General features: G+C 37.9%; 3 protein-coding genes across 3 annotated transcripts; 1 reads left to right on the forward strand and 2 right to left on the reverse strand.

Annotated features, from left to right (window-relative positions):
• Window positions 1-4,339: 4,339 nt before the first annotated feature.
• LOC141616862 (uncharacterized) lies at window positions 4,340-5,512 on the forward strand. The gene has a single exon (XM_074434021.1). The coding sequence runs from the start codon at window positions 4,340-4,342 to the stop codon at window positions 5,510-5,512; it is 1,173 nt and encodes a 390-aa protein (XP_074290122.1).
• Window positions 5,513-6,360: 848 nt separating this feature from the next.
• LOC141622836 (ribosomal RNA small subunit methyltransferase-like) lies at window positions 6,361-10,078 on the reverse strand. The gene is made up of 2 exons (XM_074438855.1): window positions 9,680-10,078; window positions 6,361-7,379 (listed from the first exon to the last, which is right to left on the reverse strand). The coding sequence occupies exons 1-2, from the start codon at window positions 9,986-9,988 to the stop codon at window positions 6,585-6,587; spliced, it is 1,104 nt and encodes a 367-aa protein (XP_074294956.1). The 5' UTR covers window positions 9,989-10,078; the 3' UTR covers window positions 6,361-6,584.
• An 849-nt stretch (window positions 10,079-10,927) lies between these two features.
• On the reverse strand, window positions 10,928-16,692 carry LOC141622837 (transcription factor E2FB-like). The gene is made up of 14 exons (XM_074438856.1): window positions 16,347-16,692; window positions 14,685-14,877; window positions 14,535-14,591; window positions 14,320-14,405; window positions 14,154-14,242; window positions 13,997-14,051; window positions 13,790-13,842; window positions 13,661-13,711; window positions 13,476-13,524; window positions 13,281-13,346; window positions 13,107-13,183; window positions 12,329-12,554; window positions 11,625-11,691; window positions 10,928-11,485 (listed from the first exon to the last, which is right to left on the reverse strand). Exons 1-14 carry the CDS (start codon window positions 16,452-16,454, stop codon window positions 11,361-11,363), a joined length of 1,302 nt encoding a protein of 433 aa, XP_074294957.1. The 5' UTR covers window positions 16,455-16,692; the 3' UTR covers window positions 10,928-11,360.
• Between the last annotated feature and the right edge of the window lie 720 nt (window positions 16,693-17,412).

Raw genomic sequence — 17,412 nt, forward strand, 5'->3', positions numbered from 1 at the left:
ACTGTAACAAGCAAGCAATGTCCCATATAAACTTGTAGGAATGTCCAGATCACCATTAGCAGCAAATAATTTCACCTCCAAAATCGCTTCAAATGCATTCTCGAAAACTTCAAAGTGCACCGCTGCATAGCCGTCCTTACCAGGAACAATCGAACACAGGCGCCTATCATACATATTCTGACCATGGTAACCCAAATGAAAACATGCATAACCCCTGCTCACTTCAAGCTTCCCAACTGGATCCGTCAAATTTAGAATTACATAAAATTCACAGTTCTGAATAGCGCGATAATTGAACTCTATGCATACAAGACTACTGTGATCCCGCAACAATTCTTTGCAGCTCTCATCTGTCTTATAGATTGAGTATCTATCCAAAGATCCATCGTCAACTGAGATGGTTCCACATAAAGCAGAAATCTTTTCATTAATTCCCCCGACAAATACAGTAAACACCTCAGCTTTAAGGTTTCCATAAATATCAACAGCATTATCATCATTTTTGGCAAGTGTAACCTGCACATAACCATAAATTGCAAACCGGAATACCACATAGTACACAAACGCAGAGCCGTGAGCACCTTCAACAACACCCTTCTGAAGCCTGTCATATGAACCTTCAGTCGAGAGATCTAATTTGAGCTCCCCGTTCACAACATCGACGCCATGAATCCTATCCTTAAGCCGGAAAACCAATGTGGTTCTCATAGAGGGTATGATAGCACCGCCATGAGGGCCAATCAAAGATAAGGAGGTGCCACTTTCTAATATGGTCTCGGAATCTTCAGGGAAGCGATCATACAGATCAAACTGACAGTGAGGCCCTTGTTCAAATACTCGAATTGAGCCGTGAATTTCACATGGTTTCCCGTCATTGAAGACAGTGGAAAGGCAAACAGAAAACACCTGAACTAAAGGTGTTGTTAAACATTGACTAAAACCGTCTTCATCATCAGCCTCAGACTCAGTCTTAGCTTGACCAGAGAGTGAGATTGTCGGGTCTGGCATCAGGCTAAATTCCCCATCATCGCTATCTGGTTTATAACCCACCATCTGTGTCATGAGTAATACTTTAACTTCTTTTTAAGTTGGAATGCTACAGATTCAAATTTACAATGAATGGTGCAGTATGATCGAAGATCCGAGATATGGGAAGAGGAGTTGCAGCCTGTGGGGTCGATCTATTGGCTTCGAAAATAGGGTTTTTAAAATCCTTCACCAATATTTAGTTGAGTTGTGACGGTCATAAACGGTATAATTATTGATTAGACTTAACAAAGTCAAACTTTGACCCATCATCTTTTCACATAATCTTACCCAAATACTATAAAAAAAAAAAAAAAAAAAAGGAAATTATGAGAAGTCAATATGAGACCTCAAAACAAAAGACTTGTTAATTTTTTTGTTGACTATAAATAGGGTTTTAATAATACTACACGAATTTGATGGGTTTGGTTATCGATCGTGGCACAAATACTTGTATAGTGGTGTTACCAAAATAATATATGAGACCATCTTAAAACATTATCGCAAGATTTTTTTTTTTTTGCCTAAAGCACATAAGAATTTAAGAGACAATAATGTTAAATCACAAATTCTTGCTTGTGACGATCACAAGTTATAACGGCTCTCACAAGTTAGGACTTTGATATGCATAAGAAAAACTCGTTAATTAACTGAGACATCTTAACGCATCATAAAAGCTCATGTAATTGATTTTAACATGGTGAACTTTATACAATTGATTTCTACTAGTGTAGTTCCCGTGCTATAGCACGGTACTTTTTAGATTTATTTTATAAAGAGATATTATCAATTAAATTATTTGCATAAATGAAGTACTCCCTCCATTCAACTCCACTTTACAAGTATTCTATTTCCGTCCATTCAACTCCACTTTACAGGTTTCCTTATTTGGACATGTAAAAGACCTTTCTATCCTTATTGAAAATCTATATTTACAAAAAATGTCATTCATACCCCACACAAATCCACCATAAAACTCACCTTTATATTTTTTTAATATCTTTAACCCCACCATTTCCTTTCCCTATGTACTTTTAATAGTTTTTTTAATCCGTTTCTTAATACCCGCGCAAAAAGCATAGTTGCAAAGTGGAGTTGAATGGAGGGAGTATACTTTACATAATAAATAACTGATGATTTCTTACAAAAGAAGTAACATATAAATATAATATAAATTTAAATTTATACGAAATCAAGTTCACTCATCTAGCTTATAATATACTCATGAGCACTTAGATCAACTGGTAAGGAGTTGTTCTAGCTTAACCAGAGGTCTTGTGTTCGAGCCCTGGGAACGCATCGGTGTTAAAACTCATGAGGGAGAACTTTACCGCCCGAGTGGTCCTACCCAGCTCGAATCCGGATTAAACCGGATGGTTTATACCAAAAAAAAAATCTAGCTTATAATATGACATGCAGAGTCCAAAATTATGGGCTATTAATAACTTTTACTTTGACAGAGGAGATGGAAAAAGTGGGCTACGTATAAGGTTCACAATTTACAATCTATCAAATCTTGTTGTGTTAGTAGTATTCAGAAAAATAGGCCCAATTAAGAAGAAGTTTCTTTAGGCGGGAAAACTAAAAGAATTTTTATTCTCTTAGTAGTAGGGGGATTCTATCACTAAACTAAACTAGCAATCAGCAGTGCCGTCAATGCTTCGAGCCGTTGAAACAAGACCTAAACACCCTTCTGAAAATAGACTTGAAACAAACTAGAGGGTTTCTTTGTGGTCGGCTGACACGATTTTCTAGAGGTCAAGTCGTTGATTGAGACGATATTTGTTTCGAAATCAGGTGACGGGTGGGACAGTAATTTCTTCCACCATGGCTGCTTTATCTTCTTGTAGGGAATCGCATCATGGAAGCAGGTATAGGATTCTAGAGTCGTGCTAACATCATGAACCTCCTTTGATCGACGTTGTTTCCTTAAACTATGAGGCCGCCTGGCTGTGTATGAATACATCAAGAGATCGCGCTCATCCTTAACAGCTTCAACAACCATACTCGTCTTAGCTTCAACAACCATACTCGTCTTTCTCTTCATTATGGGATCAACAACAATGGCGGAGACGAGAAAATCAATTGAAAAGATATAGCAAAGCTACAGCCAAACTTCTAAAGAGCTTGGATATTTAAAATTATGGAAATTTTCTAATTTTTTGGCGTGCATTGAATATATAACAGCTGAGTGAATAATAAACTAGATGGAATTTGGAAATCTTATATATTTAGGTAAAATACTACCCAGGAGTTAGCTGATGAATCCTAAAGACACTAAATCTCTACTCTCCTATTGATATTAGAGGATCTTTGCGCTCTGTACTGAGGTCTTGTCTCAACTTCTGCTTAATGCGCAAGAGTCTTCTGCTCGTATACGATTATGTCGCTCAGCTCCATCTATTTCGCATCTTCTGTTTGCTGATGATTCCATTTTTTTTATACATGCTGACATCAAAAATTGTCAGTCACTTCAAGGGATATTAGAGAAATATTGCTTCTATTCAGGGCAGCAAATAAATTATGGTAAATCAGCAGTGTCTTTTAGCCCGAATTGTACACTTCGTACAATTACGGAATGTCTACGTATTCTTAAGGTTCCTGGTGGCAATTCAATGGGATTATATTTGGGATTACCTACGGATTTTGGATCGAGTAAGAAGGAGGTGTTCGCTCAAGTTGTCCAAAAAGTTTGCAAACGACTTCTAAGTTGGAATAATGCTTTCATGTCTTCTGCTGGCCGACTAACTCTTATTTCTTCTGTGCTATCCTCGCTTTCTACCTACTCTCTATCTGCATTTCGAATGCCGGTAAGTGTGATTTCAAAGATTGATGCTTTGATATCACAATTTTGGTGGGGTGGTTCACAGGCAGGAAAAGGGATTAATTGGTGTAGTCGACTTTTCTTGCATTCTTCTAAACGCAATGGTGGATTGGGAATCCGTCATAGTGGTTGCCTAAATCAGAGTCTGCTTGCCAAACTTGGTTGGAAAATTGTGACTAATTCCGACTGTTTGTTTAGTCGTTTTTTCGGGTGTAAGTATAAAATCACGAAAGAAGCTGTTTTGAAGCCTAATTTCACCATATTCGGTCCGTTATCTTGGGGTGGTCGTGGGATTAAGTGGGGTCTTGAGTTGCTTAGGAATAATCTCTCATGGCAGGTTGGTTTGCCTTCCACTTTAGATTTATGGCGGGATAAGTGGATCCAAAACTCCTCGCTGGCACAGCTACTCCCCTTAACTACTGCTGATCTTCAACAAAAGCCACTACAGGAAGTCTCTTTGCTTCAATTAGTCTCTCGGCCATTGGAATTATGATCTTTGTGCTAAATATTTGTGGTCCAACTATTGCGCCATTGGTTTGTGCTATTGCTTTACCATCAGAAGACAAAGATGATTTCTTGTTTTGGAATTTAACGCCTAATGGTAAATACTCTAGTAAGAGTGGTTACGCTGTGGCTTTTTCCAAGCTGTGGCTTGAAAAATCGACTTCAAAGGATAGGACCAGAATGGCACCTTCGACTATAGCATTCTGTAGTAAGGTTTTATGGCGGCTTCCCATTATTAACAAATGGAAACTTTTTCTCTGGAAGCTGCTCTCCAACTCCTTACCCTGTGGTGAAGAAGCTCAACGCCGCACTCTGGATTGGACTGTGTATTGCTCTGTTTGTAATTCTCAGGCCAGTATTGAATCTTTGACCCATCTCTTCCGAGATTGTCCATCAGCATCTCGCATTTGGGCTGGTTCCCCTTTAGGTCTTCGATCCAATGAGGGCAGTAGTGTCACCATTCAACAATGGATTATTAATTGGTTGACCTATTTCCGTCGGTTTCCAAACTCGATTTCCTCTATTTCGTTCTTTGTTAGTACCTTGTGGCATATTTGGTGCTTCAGAAATAAGCTACTCTTTCAAGGTATTCCTATTGATTATTACAGCCTCTTTACTGTCATAACCATAGATGCAAATAATAATATTCAAGTGGAAACGGAACGACGGAAAACAATTCCGGCATCCCAGCCAATTAGCCTTGATGTTGTGGAAGACTCTTACCTTCTTCGTAATCATTTTCCTCTCTGCATTATTGGCCAAAAGATCTGCTCTACTCATATCCGTATTAAATGTGATGCTTCATGGAAGCCTACTCTTCAAGCGACGGCTGGATGGTTATTTCAGAATGATCGTGGGGATATAATTCATATGGGTCGATCCTCCTTTTGGGCTCAATCGTCTTTTCAGGCTGAAGCTATGGCTCTTAAGTATGCGTGTGACGAGGCTATTGCTCAAGGACATTGGCACATCGATGCTACTTCTGATTGCCTGAATCTTGTGCTCCAGCTTAATGGGTGTGGCGACGTTAATCATGACGCATCATCAGTTTTAAGTTCTATTATGTCTCTTGTTTGTTTATGTCACTGTTTCTCATTGAGTCATTGTCCACGTCGTCTTAATAGGATTGCTCATGCTATAGCTCAGTCCATAGCTTGAGCAATCTCTTTGTATTTTAACAAAAAAAAAAAAAAAAAACTACCCTATATTTTTAATCACGCAAGATATATTTTTACGAAGTTGCTCATTCATGGACGCACTTTACTATTTCATGGACTTTTTGTCATTTGTTTTCCATACCTTACCCTTCCCCTAAAAAACCAAAAAAACAAACACTCTCTAATTCCCTTCCTCACAAGATTAATCAAATCCGTCAAATTAATTAACTATGGACACTAATTCTCATGTCGATTAAGTTATAATTTGTATTTACTTTATTAACGATGTTACGTGTAGATTAAACTATTTAAACTAATGAAATTAGGGTTTATAGAAATAATTATCAATTGAAAATTTATGGTCCAAAACTCAATGTTGAAACCTCATATTCCAGACGCTAAACCTCTGACATATGGAGTAATGGAGGCATGGAGCAATTGTTCTGACAATGTTGAAAATCAATTCACTCTTCCAAAACTTGTGAATTTTTGGTTCCAAGTAATGCCCTTTTCAATTTTCCGGGTTCTAATAATTAAGCAACCTTGTTATACTTCAAGTTTGAGAATTTTGTCGAATTGTTGCCATTTTTTTCTCGCAAAATCGCCATTTTTCCGGGTTTCCTGTTGAGCAATTATCTGATGATGAATATGACTGTGATTTCGATTCGCACGCGGTAAATAAATTATCGTCTTTGATGAATATTGAATTGGAATGAAGAGAAAATGGAAAATAAATAAAAAGGGTATAATGGTCATTTGCGTCCATAAAAGAGTAAAACCCGTCCATGAATGAGCACCATTTATCGAAAGTCGAGAACAATACCGAGAAAAGGGAATTAATTTCCAATATAGAGCTGCAAAATAGAATTAATAATCAAAACACACTACTAAAGCATGAAACAAAATTCGGAACAGCCTTTCAGAGAGACAATCATATGCTGAATTCTCGACATAATATATGGGTAGTCATAATGCCACTCGGAAATATACTACTGTATATCGCCTGAAAAACACCATAAAAAAGCTAACCCGGTCGGAATAATGCTCTAACATCGTTGAGTGGCGGAGTACCATTATTTACTGCTTGTAAAGTGAATACCAGCCTTGTTAAATATAGAGAGTAGATGTATGAACTCATTTTGAGTGAGTTTGGAGGATCTCTTATCAGCATAATCATACTTCTTCAGCACACCCACAAGTTTACTTTTAAAACTCGAATCATCCGCTTCGTCATCTGAAGCTTCTACCTCCATTTCATCGTCACCCTCTTTTCCGCCATCAACCTCCATAACCTCGTCCCCATTTTGATCGATAAATAGGATTTTATCAACGTTTTCGTCGACTAAGTCAGAGATATCAATAGTCACAGTTTCGTCGTCTTCATTCTTGAATTGCCCTAATGATTCCAATGTCTTGTAATTCTTTTCTAAAGCTGCAACAACTTTCTTCTGCGCAAATATTGAACCGAGAGTTTTGTTCTTCCTGCTAAAACATAGTGATAGCATTCCATTCCACTCCTTGAGTTTGCCCGCCGGAATAGGAAGAGGTCTTCTAGGTTCGATACGAACCACAGAGGAGTCAACCTTAGGTGGAGGTCTAAAATTATTCTTCCCGACTTTGAGGAGATGATTAACACGAGCAAGGAGTTGAGTGTTGACAGATAAACGACAGTACAGTTTGTCACCGGGTTGAGCAACTAGCCTCATGGCAAACTCCCTTTGGAACATTATGATAGCGCATCTAAAGTTCTGCCTCTGGTTCACATCTAGCAACTTGAACACTAGTGGAGACGAGATTTGGTAAGGAATGTTGGCTACGCAAATATCAAAATATGGGAGATCACACTTGAGGACATCGCCCTGGATAACCTGCAGATCATGATGGATGAAGCAGTTGATCAGCAAACAAAAAGAGACTATATGCATTGCTTTGTAATCTCGAAACAAAATTAATAAAAAATGACCTTAAATGTCAAGCTATCATCAATTTCTTTGCTAGTACAGTTGAATATGCATCAGAGATTCTATCCCAATGTTTAAACCTTATCAAAAGCTAAATATTGTAATGTATTACTCCGTATTAAGAGCTAAATACTTTTCCTAAACAATAGTGGACGTGAAACATGCTGGTTGATACCTATCGAACCATTTAACATGCTAATCCCTCCAATTAAGTCAATAAGCCCCATTTAACTTTTTAAGAGGAGAAAACAGTTTGATCAGACAGTTTTCTCCCTGAGATAAATGCAGTAATTTTCTGGCAAAAAATGGTATTTTTGTTCAAATTCGTCCCCAAGCGAGTCAAATTGCATGACTGCAAAACCCCGTCAATTGCATTACATCGATTGTTTTTACAATGGCACCGTCATGAAAGAGAGCTGCTAACACTAACACTAGTGAAACGCACTCCATATAGCTTTCACAATCCGAAGTCTAAAATCAAAGACACAGAGATCATCATAGACATATACTGACTTTGTAATACTCTAAACGAGACGAAAGCTGAGGTCTTTCTGCAGGTTCAAAACACCTCTCTGCTCTTTCACTAGCTTGGTAGTTAAGACTCACATACAGCCCAATGCATACCCTACTCAAGTTTTAATCAACAGCAAATAAAACATTCCGAATTTTCAACAAGCTATACAAGTTAAGTTCCAAAAAACTCAGCTTAACAATAGTCACAATATACAACAATCAAGTTCTTCAATAATCAAACACAGCAAGCTACACTATATCAAATACTCCCTCCATTCAACAATTATCACCCCATTATTGAAATGGGGTGATAAAAGTTGAATGGAGGGAGTAAGAACTACCGGCAGAACTACCGGCGTTGAAAGCGATTGCCACCTAAACAATTGAAATTTTTCGAAACTTCCAGCTAAAGCTATCCCTTTTTTCCTAGCTCACTTTATCCCATTACTAGTTTGTGCCCCTGACAATTTTGAGCAAGCACTGTCTCACATTAAATTACGGAGCAAGTCTCCTATAATGTGAGAGGTCTCACCCTAACATTATTGTGAGTACGTCTCACACGAGATAAGTGGACAATATTAGCAAGGATAACAATAAATCCCGGTTCCGTCTCACATTAACATTAATGGCAAACAATCATCTATTCTATGGTGGTACAGTTGAATGTGAATCATAGATGCTATCATGGTGTTAAAACTTCTCAAAAAGCTAAATACTGTAATGTTGTACGGAGTATTAAGAACTAAATACTTTTCCGAAACGATAGTGGGTGTGAAGCATGCTAGTTAATACCTATACAACCCTTTAACAGGCTACTCCCTCCATTTAAGTGAATAAGCCCAACGCTACTTTTTTTAAAGGAGAAAACAGTCAAACGAGGGCATAACTCACTGAGATAGATGTCGTACGTTTCTGTTACAAACTCGTATTTTTGTACAAAGTCTTCCTGAAGCAAGTCTAATTGCACGACTGCAAAGCCTGTCAATTGCATTACATCTAATGTTTTACAATGACACCGTCATGAAAGCAAGCTGCTACACTACCACCAGCCACACACGCTCCATATAGTTTTCCCAATCCAAACTCCAACATCAAAGACTCGAGACCATCACACACATTTAGCAACTTTGTATTACTCTAAAAAACACGAAAGCTGAAGTCTTACTGCAGGTACAAAACCACCTCTCCGCTCCCACACCAGCTTAGTAGTTCAGAGACTCATAAACAAAATCACACGAAATGTCGCTAATCATACATCACAAGCCACAACCCAATGCATACCCTACTCAAATCTTAATTCGACACCAAACAAACCCACCCGAATTTTCTACAAGCCATACAAATTAAGCTCCAAAAATCCCCTCTTCTTAACATTATTCACAATAAACAACAATCAAGTAGTTTAATTTTCCAAACACAGTAAACTAACCCTATACCAAAACATACAAACATCAAATCATTTGTATACCTTTAATTAAAATGATTGACGGAGGAAGTAAGGTCTTACACTCACACATTATTGCAAGACCGTCGCATACAAGAATTAATAAACAATATTACTACAATACTACCTCCAGTCTCTATCATTTATTTACCTTTATAATAAAAAAAGTAAACAAATGATCGGGACAGAAGGAGTAATAGCAAACACAACTATAAATCCCGACTCCGCCACCAAAAACAATGAAACGAACCTGAAGACGATTAGAAAGAGGAGTGCCTTGAAAGCGACGCTGAAGTTCAAGAACCATACGAGAATCCAATTCAACAGCAACAACTTTTTTACCAGCTTCAAGAAGTTTCTTAGTTAAATTACCAGTACCAGGACCAATCTCAAGAATAACATCAGTAGGTTTAATACCAGCTTTTTGAACAATTGATTCAACTAACATTGGATTTTTAAGAATATGTTGTCCTTTTGATTTGTGAAATGGTATTCCTCCTTGAAAATGGCTGCTGCTTCCTCCTTTTGGTTTCTCTTTCCTTATCTTTCCTCCCGCCATTTTTGTGGGTTTGCAAAGGTTTGGGAGGTTGGGTTTCGGCGGAGAGTAGTAGTTTGGGAGGCAGAAGAGGAAGAGAATGAGGGAGGGTTTCGGAAGGGGATATTATTATGTCTATATGAGGCTTGTTTATTGGGTTATTATATTGGACTGGGCTGTGATTTCAGCCTGGCCCAAATAGATTATTTTCTCTATATATTCCCTCCGTCACGGACAATAGTTTACTCTCTCTTTTTTGTGTTTTAGTCAATAATTTACGTTTCTATTTTGGATATATTCTACTCTCTACTTTATATTTTAATAATGTTAAAAGTAATTCCCCTCTCTTTGTACCTTGATCTTTGTGTATAAAGAATATGTAAACATTTCATCGAGTCAGAGGGAATATAAGATTTGAAAAACAAGTGGTTCGGTCTATTTTGTATTGCAAGCATCTGGGTCGGATGGGGACGGGTTGGTCTTCTCATGTTTGGGATAGTTTTATGTGTGTTGTTATCAAGTTATTTTGGGAAAATGTCCATTATGGAATAATAATCCGTAGGATCGAATCAAATAGAGTTGAGTCAATTCGAGGGTTATTTGCTCGAATGTAAAGGTAGATCGAGCCAATTTTACCAAATCTACTTGATTCATAAATCAAATACATCTATAATGGTTAGATCAGGTCAATATAGATTTTTTTAGTTTAGGTATAGGTGGATCAGGTGACTCAAACAGATCAGTTTTACCAAGTCTTTTAAGTTTGTACATAGCAAGGTTACTTTGTTATTCCGAAAGGTTCTCGAAAGATAGAAACCAAAAAGTTTTACATGGTTTCAACTTCAACCAACATTCTCTATTGAAAAATGTATGGGATATTTAACCCTGTGTTTTTTTATTTTCTACCTAGTAACCTCTTTTTAACGAAAACACCTCTGACCGGCCATAACTCACGATCAAAAATTCTAAAAGTGGCAATTTTTTCAAAACACCATTAACTACAAGTAAATATTACAATTAGTTAATACATGCCATTCTACTGAAATAAACTGGTCTCTCTAGTCTCTAACCTAATACTTCTAATAAGAGACAGTAACGTGCCTACAGTTAATTGCTAAATAACTTTGAATGACAAAAGCCGGTGAGCGAAAAATGTACAGAGACAAGCTAAAAGCTAATTGATTCTCAGTTATGGTTGCTGTTAGAGAATCTACTCTACTCCTTGTCCGCTGTACAATGGATCGGAAACAGACATCTAACTATTTCCCTTGTGTATTGTGGTACTCAACAACATCCTTCAGGCTGCAGCGTTCATGGCTCTATGTTTCTCGATCACTGGACTTAACCAGATACTCATGTGGGACCCATTCTTGACTAAGTCGATTTCTTGTGGCAATCAGCTACCAGTTGTAGCAGGGAGTACTTCTGTTGCACTTAGTGGTGGGCTGTGTGGTTCCTCAGTGACATTTCCCAAGGCAAAATGTTCATGTATCGCTCCCAACTCATTCCATTCAACTCCAGCTATTATTAAATCAACGAACATCACAGAAGTTGAGTGAGCAAAGTCGAGGATATGAGTATCTTTTCTTTCTTCAGAGGGGAGGGATATTATGCAAGGAACTCTAAAAGAAAAATGGAAGCAAAATGTATGAGAGGATACCGTCTGTTCTCCACATGTCAGTAATACTAACATCGGCATCTGACAGCAACCAGTAGTCTGCATCAGTCTGGATTAAACAACGAATTGGAATGCGTTAGCTAACATACTGAACACCTTGTAATTGTATACGTATCTCGAGTCATACCTAAAGAATATTTCCTTTATCCATCCCTATTTGGATGTAGGGATCAAGATGGAAAGGGAGGAGACAATTTCCCTTGTTTGGTTGGCGTTGGATTGGAGGGAGATGGAGCGATCAAGTTTCTTCCCTCCAAGCCAAATTAATACTCCCTCCCATTCACAATAAACCTCCCATTTCATTTTGGCACAAATATTAAGGAAACACACTACCCCACCATATAATTAAATTTCAACCACACAAATACACTACCCCACCATACAATTAAATTTGGACCACACAAACACTTACCAAAAAAGGAAATAGGGAGGTTATTGTGAATAGACGGAAAAGAAAATAGGGAAGTTTATTTTGACTGGGAGGGAGTATCTTTTTTCCAAAATGATAAAAGTGAAAGTAATGTCATTGTTCCATCCCTTCCTTTCGCTCCCCTCTCTTCCCACTTCTTTTTGTTTCCAAACAATGGGTTAAGGTGCAGATGTACAGAAGCCGAAACAAACTCAACTTCATTTTATGTCGTAAAAAACATTCTTACGTAGCATAACAAACTGCATAATAAACTTACATCAACTTCAGGTACTATCTTCATGATTCGACCCACAAAGTCCTCTTGAGAATTGGAATCCGAGCATGGCCAATGGTCTTTTTGTCCTTGCATTTCCGTTACAGTGTATCTGTCTTCGTCATTCTTAACTGGGACTGGTGAGCTTTCATAATAAGCTGAGGAACTCGATAAGCTTTGTGCAGGTTCAGGAGCACCATTTATCTCCTCAAACTTCTCTTCGTATTGACTACAAACATGGCGGAAGAAAAAAGGTCAAGTATGAAACAGAAAGTCAGAACGAGAAAAATAAGAAACAGCCAAGATGGAAATACAGCAGAGGGTGAGCTTTCCATCACTAACTGTTTTCTTTTTTTGTTAAGAGGGACAAAGATCAGTATTGGGGGAAGGGGATTCGAGACACGGACTTAACGTGCCCCTTTTTTTCTGTCAAAGATCAATTTAGGACTTGATGCGCCTACTACAGGACTGGATAAATATTTCGTAGTGTCATAAGTTTCATCACAGATTAGTTAATAAATGAAGTTGACTAAAAAATCAATAAATGAAGTTGGAAATCATCAAACAGTAATCATTTTCCGAAGTTTAGAGTATTCAACCCCAAACTAATTAGAGAGTAGATGGTAAGTTTTGTCACAAGGGGGCAACTACTATGAATAGACTTTATTTGACAAGCACATTCTCTGCAACGCAGTATCTAAACACATACAGGATCACTTTTTTGAGTAAAATGTAGGCATGGAAGACTGACATGTTGAGCTCCAGAGCCACGGAATCATACCTGACTAGATAAACATCAATAGGACCCATTGTGCTCCGAAGAAGTATTCTGTACCTTCTCTGTTGATTATCAACAGCCTAAAAATTACATCAGACAGGTTTTCAGAAATGTATAAAATGGCGGTATTCAAACATTATACTCCGTAAATCACACAGCTATTATCATTGAACTTGCCTCATCCGGATCTGGAACCTCCAGAGTTGTACCATGCGGAGCTTTAATGGCTATTAACGTTTCATTCTGTCATTCATCACAAGTACACATGAAACCCTAAAATTTTAAGCAAAAAAACCTTAACGTGAAATTTTTTAGAACAATTACAAAATGTAGAGTATGTGTTTAGAAGAAGGGCAGTAGAATAAAACGAACCTGAAAACAGGGTAAGCCCTTAATATCTTCTTCAGTTACAAACAGCCACCTGAATGATGTCACATGCAAAACATGACTTAGTTACAATACTTGTATTTGCCTTTTTAATTAAGCTATAGAGAAGATAAACTGCCATAAACGAAAGAGGCTGAGGAAGGGTAAAAATGAAGAGAGGTAAAGCCTACTTCTGATTATTGTTTTCCTCACTCATCTTCGTCAACTGTTCTTGCATTTTTCTGCAATAGAATAGCGCATTTGATTAGCTACAAAGAAACATGGCAAGGTTCTAAAGGCAAGCACATAGCAAAGCTGACCTTATCCGTTCATCCAGTTTCCGCTCCTCCATTGAAAGCTTGTCAACATCTCCCTACAGAAAGAAGACGAATGTATGAACTAACACTACAGATACACACTAGATCAGTATATAAGGAAGTGCAAAGTACACAATCTATATACACCCTTGACAAATTATTTTAGGAAAAATAGAAAAGAAATATCCTGCAATTAACTATGTGGTATACCTGCAGAGAAGTAACACTATCATCAACCTCTCCCAGCCTTGAAACATCAAGCCCCCTAATCAATTTAGTCAATCATCTTCAGAATAGAAGTTCTCCAAAACGAAGCAACAGGAATACAAGAGTCAGACAAGCAAATGAACACTGCCAGATAACATACTTCAATTGTATTCTATTCCTCACAGGCTTTTCAATAAGACCAATGCCTTCCAGAACATTGGTTATGTCATACAATCGTCTTTTTTTAACCTGTAGGATCATAAACAAAAAACTATCATATCAATCAGGGAGAAAAAAAAATCAAAAGGCTGGCATCTGAATGGCACCTCTAAAGTTTCAGCAGCTTTATTTAAATCACGAATCCCATGTTCAGAATCCTTGATCAGGTCGATGAACTTCTTCGTCAAAAATCCTGCATCAACAACAGGAGATAATTTTATGGAGTACTACATAACCAAAAAAATAAAATTGAAGGCAACACAAGCTAGGCCAATTACTCTAAAAGCTGATAAAGAACCAAAGTATAAGTCAGGTCAATTACCAAGGGAATTATCATTGCGACTAGCACCAACTGGAGTAAGTTCATTGCCTGGAGAACCTGTGAGTTTATATGTCAAATCAAAATAATCATTTAGAGTTCTTCCCCAAACATTCTGAGAGAGCTTACGAACAATCACCATCACATACTGACCAGTATTTGATATTGGAGTCTGGGTACCAGCTCCTTTGCATTTGGCAGTCCTTTTTCCTATTCTTTTCCCTCCCTTTCCATTCATAGGGGTCTGGAGACGGCTGTGAGCTACTACTTCTTTGTATTTTGGACTGGTGGTCCAATCGTTTAACTCAGACTTATTATCACCGGCATCACTCTTCCGCTTCATCGGCTGAGAAGCACCAAAAAAACGCCCGGAGCTTAGTGTTAAATGGAAGTTCATATGAAAGAGTGAAAGACGAATAGACACATGCACATGTACTGACATACGGACATGGAGTGGGAACCAGTAACCTAAGCTGTCGAACAATATTTGATTAAAGAAAAATGTATAGCACCATTGTTAAAAGAATGCCCGTGTAGAAAGCCACCGAACAAAACCAATTTCATGCAACGGCCAAAGTGAAAAAGGAAAGTTGTGGCAACAGATAGTGTTGTCTCCAGTCATTTAGTGGAAACGACCTCAGGATTCTTAAGTGTGGAAATTATTAACCATAATGATCCTACAATCCTCCCAAATAAGGCAAAGATTATGAAATCAACATAATTAGCAAGACAATCAATCTCCTCCTCCAATCAAGCAATATCAATCCTTTTTATGATTCTACATATAATGTAATTATAGTAAATATATACCCATAATCTTTGCCTTATTTGGGAGGATTGTAGGATCATGGTTAATAGAAATTACACTTTGCATCGCAATCGAATTGATAGAATCAAATTTGAACTATCCCCATGTTGGCAATGGCTACATTCCCATTATAAAACTAGTCCAACTACCATAGAAATTACTACTCATATATCCTACTCTGGACGCCTGGAAGTAAGACCTCCACTACCAAAGTACTCCCATGTATCTTATATTGAAGGATATGTTACCACAGCTAGTTATGACTTACAACTACATCTATCTATACATCACGATTATAATGCACGCAATCTTGCAAGCACAACATCCAAGTCAAATGGAGTTCAGATATCGGCCATAATTATGAGTAAAGAAACACACAATACTATCAGACAGAGACCGATTTTCACTCCACCACCGAGACTGTTAGTTCACAAACTCGCACTTCCAAAACACGCAAACATTGAACACTTAAGTTTACCATTTCCACGACTCCATGAGGACTGGCTGACATCAGTCAATCAGTAACTGAACAGTCAAGCGAACTTGAAACCAGCCTTATCAATAACTCGAACGAGAGAAAACTCATTCATTCCTACAAAAAATTCTGGTAAACGCAGTCTACTTGATTCATAACCAGCTCAAGCAACATTGTTAATTACTGCACATTATACAAACACACGTCGTGCTCGAATTAACAGTCTTCGAAGCAACTAATTCCGAACAGAAAATTACAACAGTTACGCACCGAAACAAGCCAAATTTCGCGGAAACTAGCAAATGATGCAAACACAGTAACACCTCGTGCTCGAATCAATGAAACATCTAATTCCGATCACAAAATACAACAAATTCGCACTGAAACAAAGCAAATTTCACGAAAACAGCAGCAGAAACTATCAAATGACATATAGAAATCGAAATTTAGGTCGATCAGAAAATACAACTACGTATAATTGAAGATGAATTAAAAACAATAAAATACAGAAGAAAAAAGGAGAGAGAGTTACGGGAGTGTTTAAGACGATGGTTTCGGATTCGAAGGACGGAGAGCAGGTGGCGACGGCGGTGGAGAAATGGTGGTAGTCTCCAGGCGGCGGAACAAACGGCGGTTTCATCAAATTAATCGGATGTTGGTGGTGGTTCGTCGAAATTCTCCGCCGTACACGTCGGCGCGTGGGATATGCGTGTGAGGCGCGTGGAAGGTATGGCGAAGACGGTGAGGAGAGAGAAAGGAGGAGGGAAAACCGAGGGAAAGGAGGAATTTGGTTTAATTTTAATTAATTATTATTTTAATTGGTAGGGGATAGCGGTTTTGTGTTTTTGTTTTCCGTTTTTTTTTTGCGGGGGAAAACTAAGGAGTTGAGGAAGTTTGAAAGATTGAAAGGAGAAGAAAAAACCGCGAAGAAATCAATGAGGTGCGGATCCCGCTCTTTTCAAGCTGATATTATGGGGATTTATTCGGCTAGTACGGAGTATTCCTTAAAATGATCTTAACTCAAAACGATTAAAATGTTATTTTATGATAAAATGTGAGTTAACAAGTTATATCTAAAATTAGCCGTCTCCAACTATAAATTTTTTTGGTGCGTTGTCTCCAACTATAAATTGATGTGTTAAATTTTTTATTGGAAAATGTTTACATTTTTTTTGGCAGCTGGAAATGTTTACATATTATTATCATAAAATAATCACATTTTATTTCTCGAGAATTTGTCGTATTTTTCTTACGCTCAGTTACCCATGACGATGATAATACTATCTGTTGTGCGGAAGCGTAAATAACTCGTGTTGGGCCTCTGCTGCATCTGTACAATATTGTCCGCTTTGGGCCAAGCCCTCAGGAATTTACTCTTGGCTCCTTCCCAAAAGGTCTCGTACTATTATATGTTGTAGACACTTATAAACATGAGCTTTCATCTTTATTCTACCGATGTGGGGACATGGGTTTGCACCTTAACACTATCATAATAGTAGGTGATCCCTCGCTATTACATGACCCCGAAAGCTTGCATTCTTGGCTGGAGAAAGGTAGAATGTGGTTCACGATACGGCTAAAGTCCCCAACCGTGAGTC

Source organism: Silene latifolia, chromosome X (assembly GCF_048544455.1).
Source record: "Silene latifolia isolate original U9 population chromosome X, ASM4854445v1, whole genome shotgun sequence".
NCBI lineage: Eukaryota > Viridiplantae > Streptophyta > Magnoliopsida > Caryophyllales > Caryophyllaceae > Silene > Silene latifolia.

What these genes read in the sequence shown, in the direction of transcription:
- LOC141616862 (XM_074434021.1), top strand. Translation starts at nt 4,340, where the DNA reads ATGATCTTTGTGCTAAATATTTGTGGTCCAACTATTGCGCCATTGGTT.
- LOC141622836 (XM_074438855.1), bottom strand. Translation starts at nt 9,988, where the DNA reads ATGGCGGGAGGAAAGATAAGGAAAGAGAAACCAAAAGGAGGAAGCAGC. An exon ending in CTCTTTCTAATCGTCTTCAG is followed by an intron (nt 7,380 to 9,679) that starts GTTCGTTTCATT and finishes CATGATCTGCAG; the next exon opens with GTTATCCAGGGCGATGTCCT.
- LOC141622837 (XM_074438856.1), bottom strand. Translation starts at nt 16,454, where the DNA reads ATGAAACCGCCGTTTGTTCCGCCGCCTGGAGACTACCACCATTTCTCC. An exon ending in AAACTGGATGAACGGATAAG is followed by an intron (nt 13,712 to 13,789) that starts GTCAGCTTTGCT and finishes ATTCTATTGCAG; the next exon opens with AAAAATGCAAGAACAGTTGA. An exon ending in AGGTTCCAGATCCGGATGAG is followed by an intron (nt 13,184 to 13,280) that starts GCAAGTTCAATG and finishes TGTAATTTTTAG; the next exon opens with GCTGTTGATAATCAACAGAG.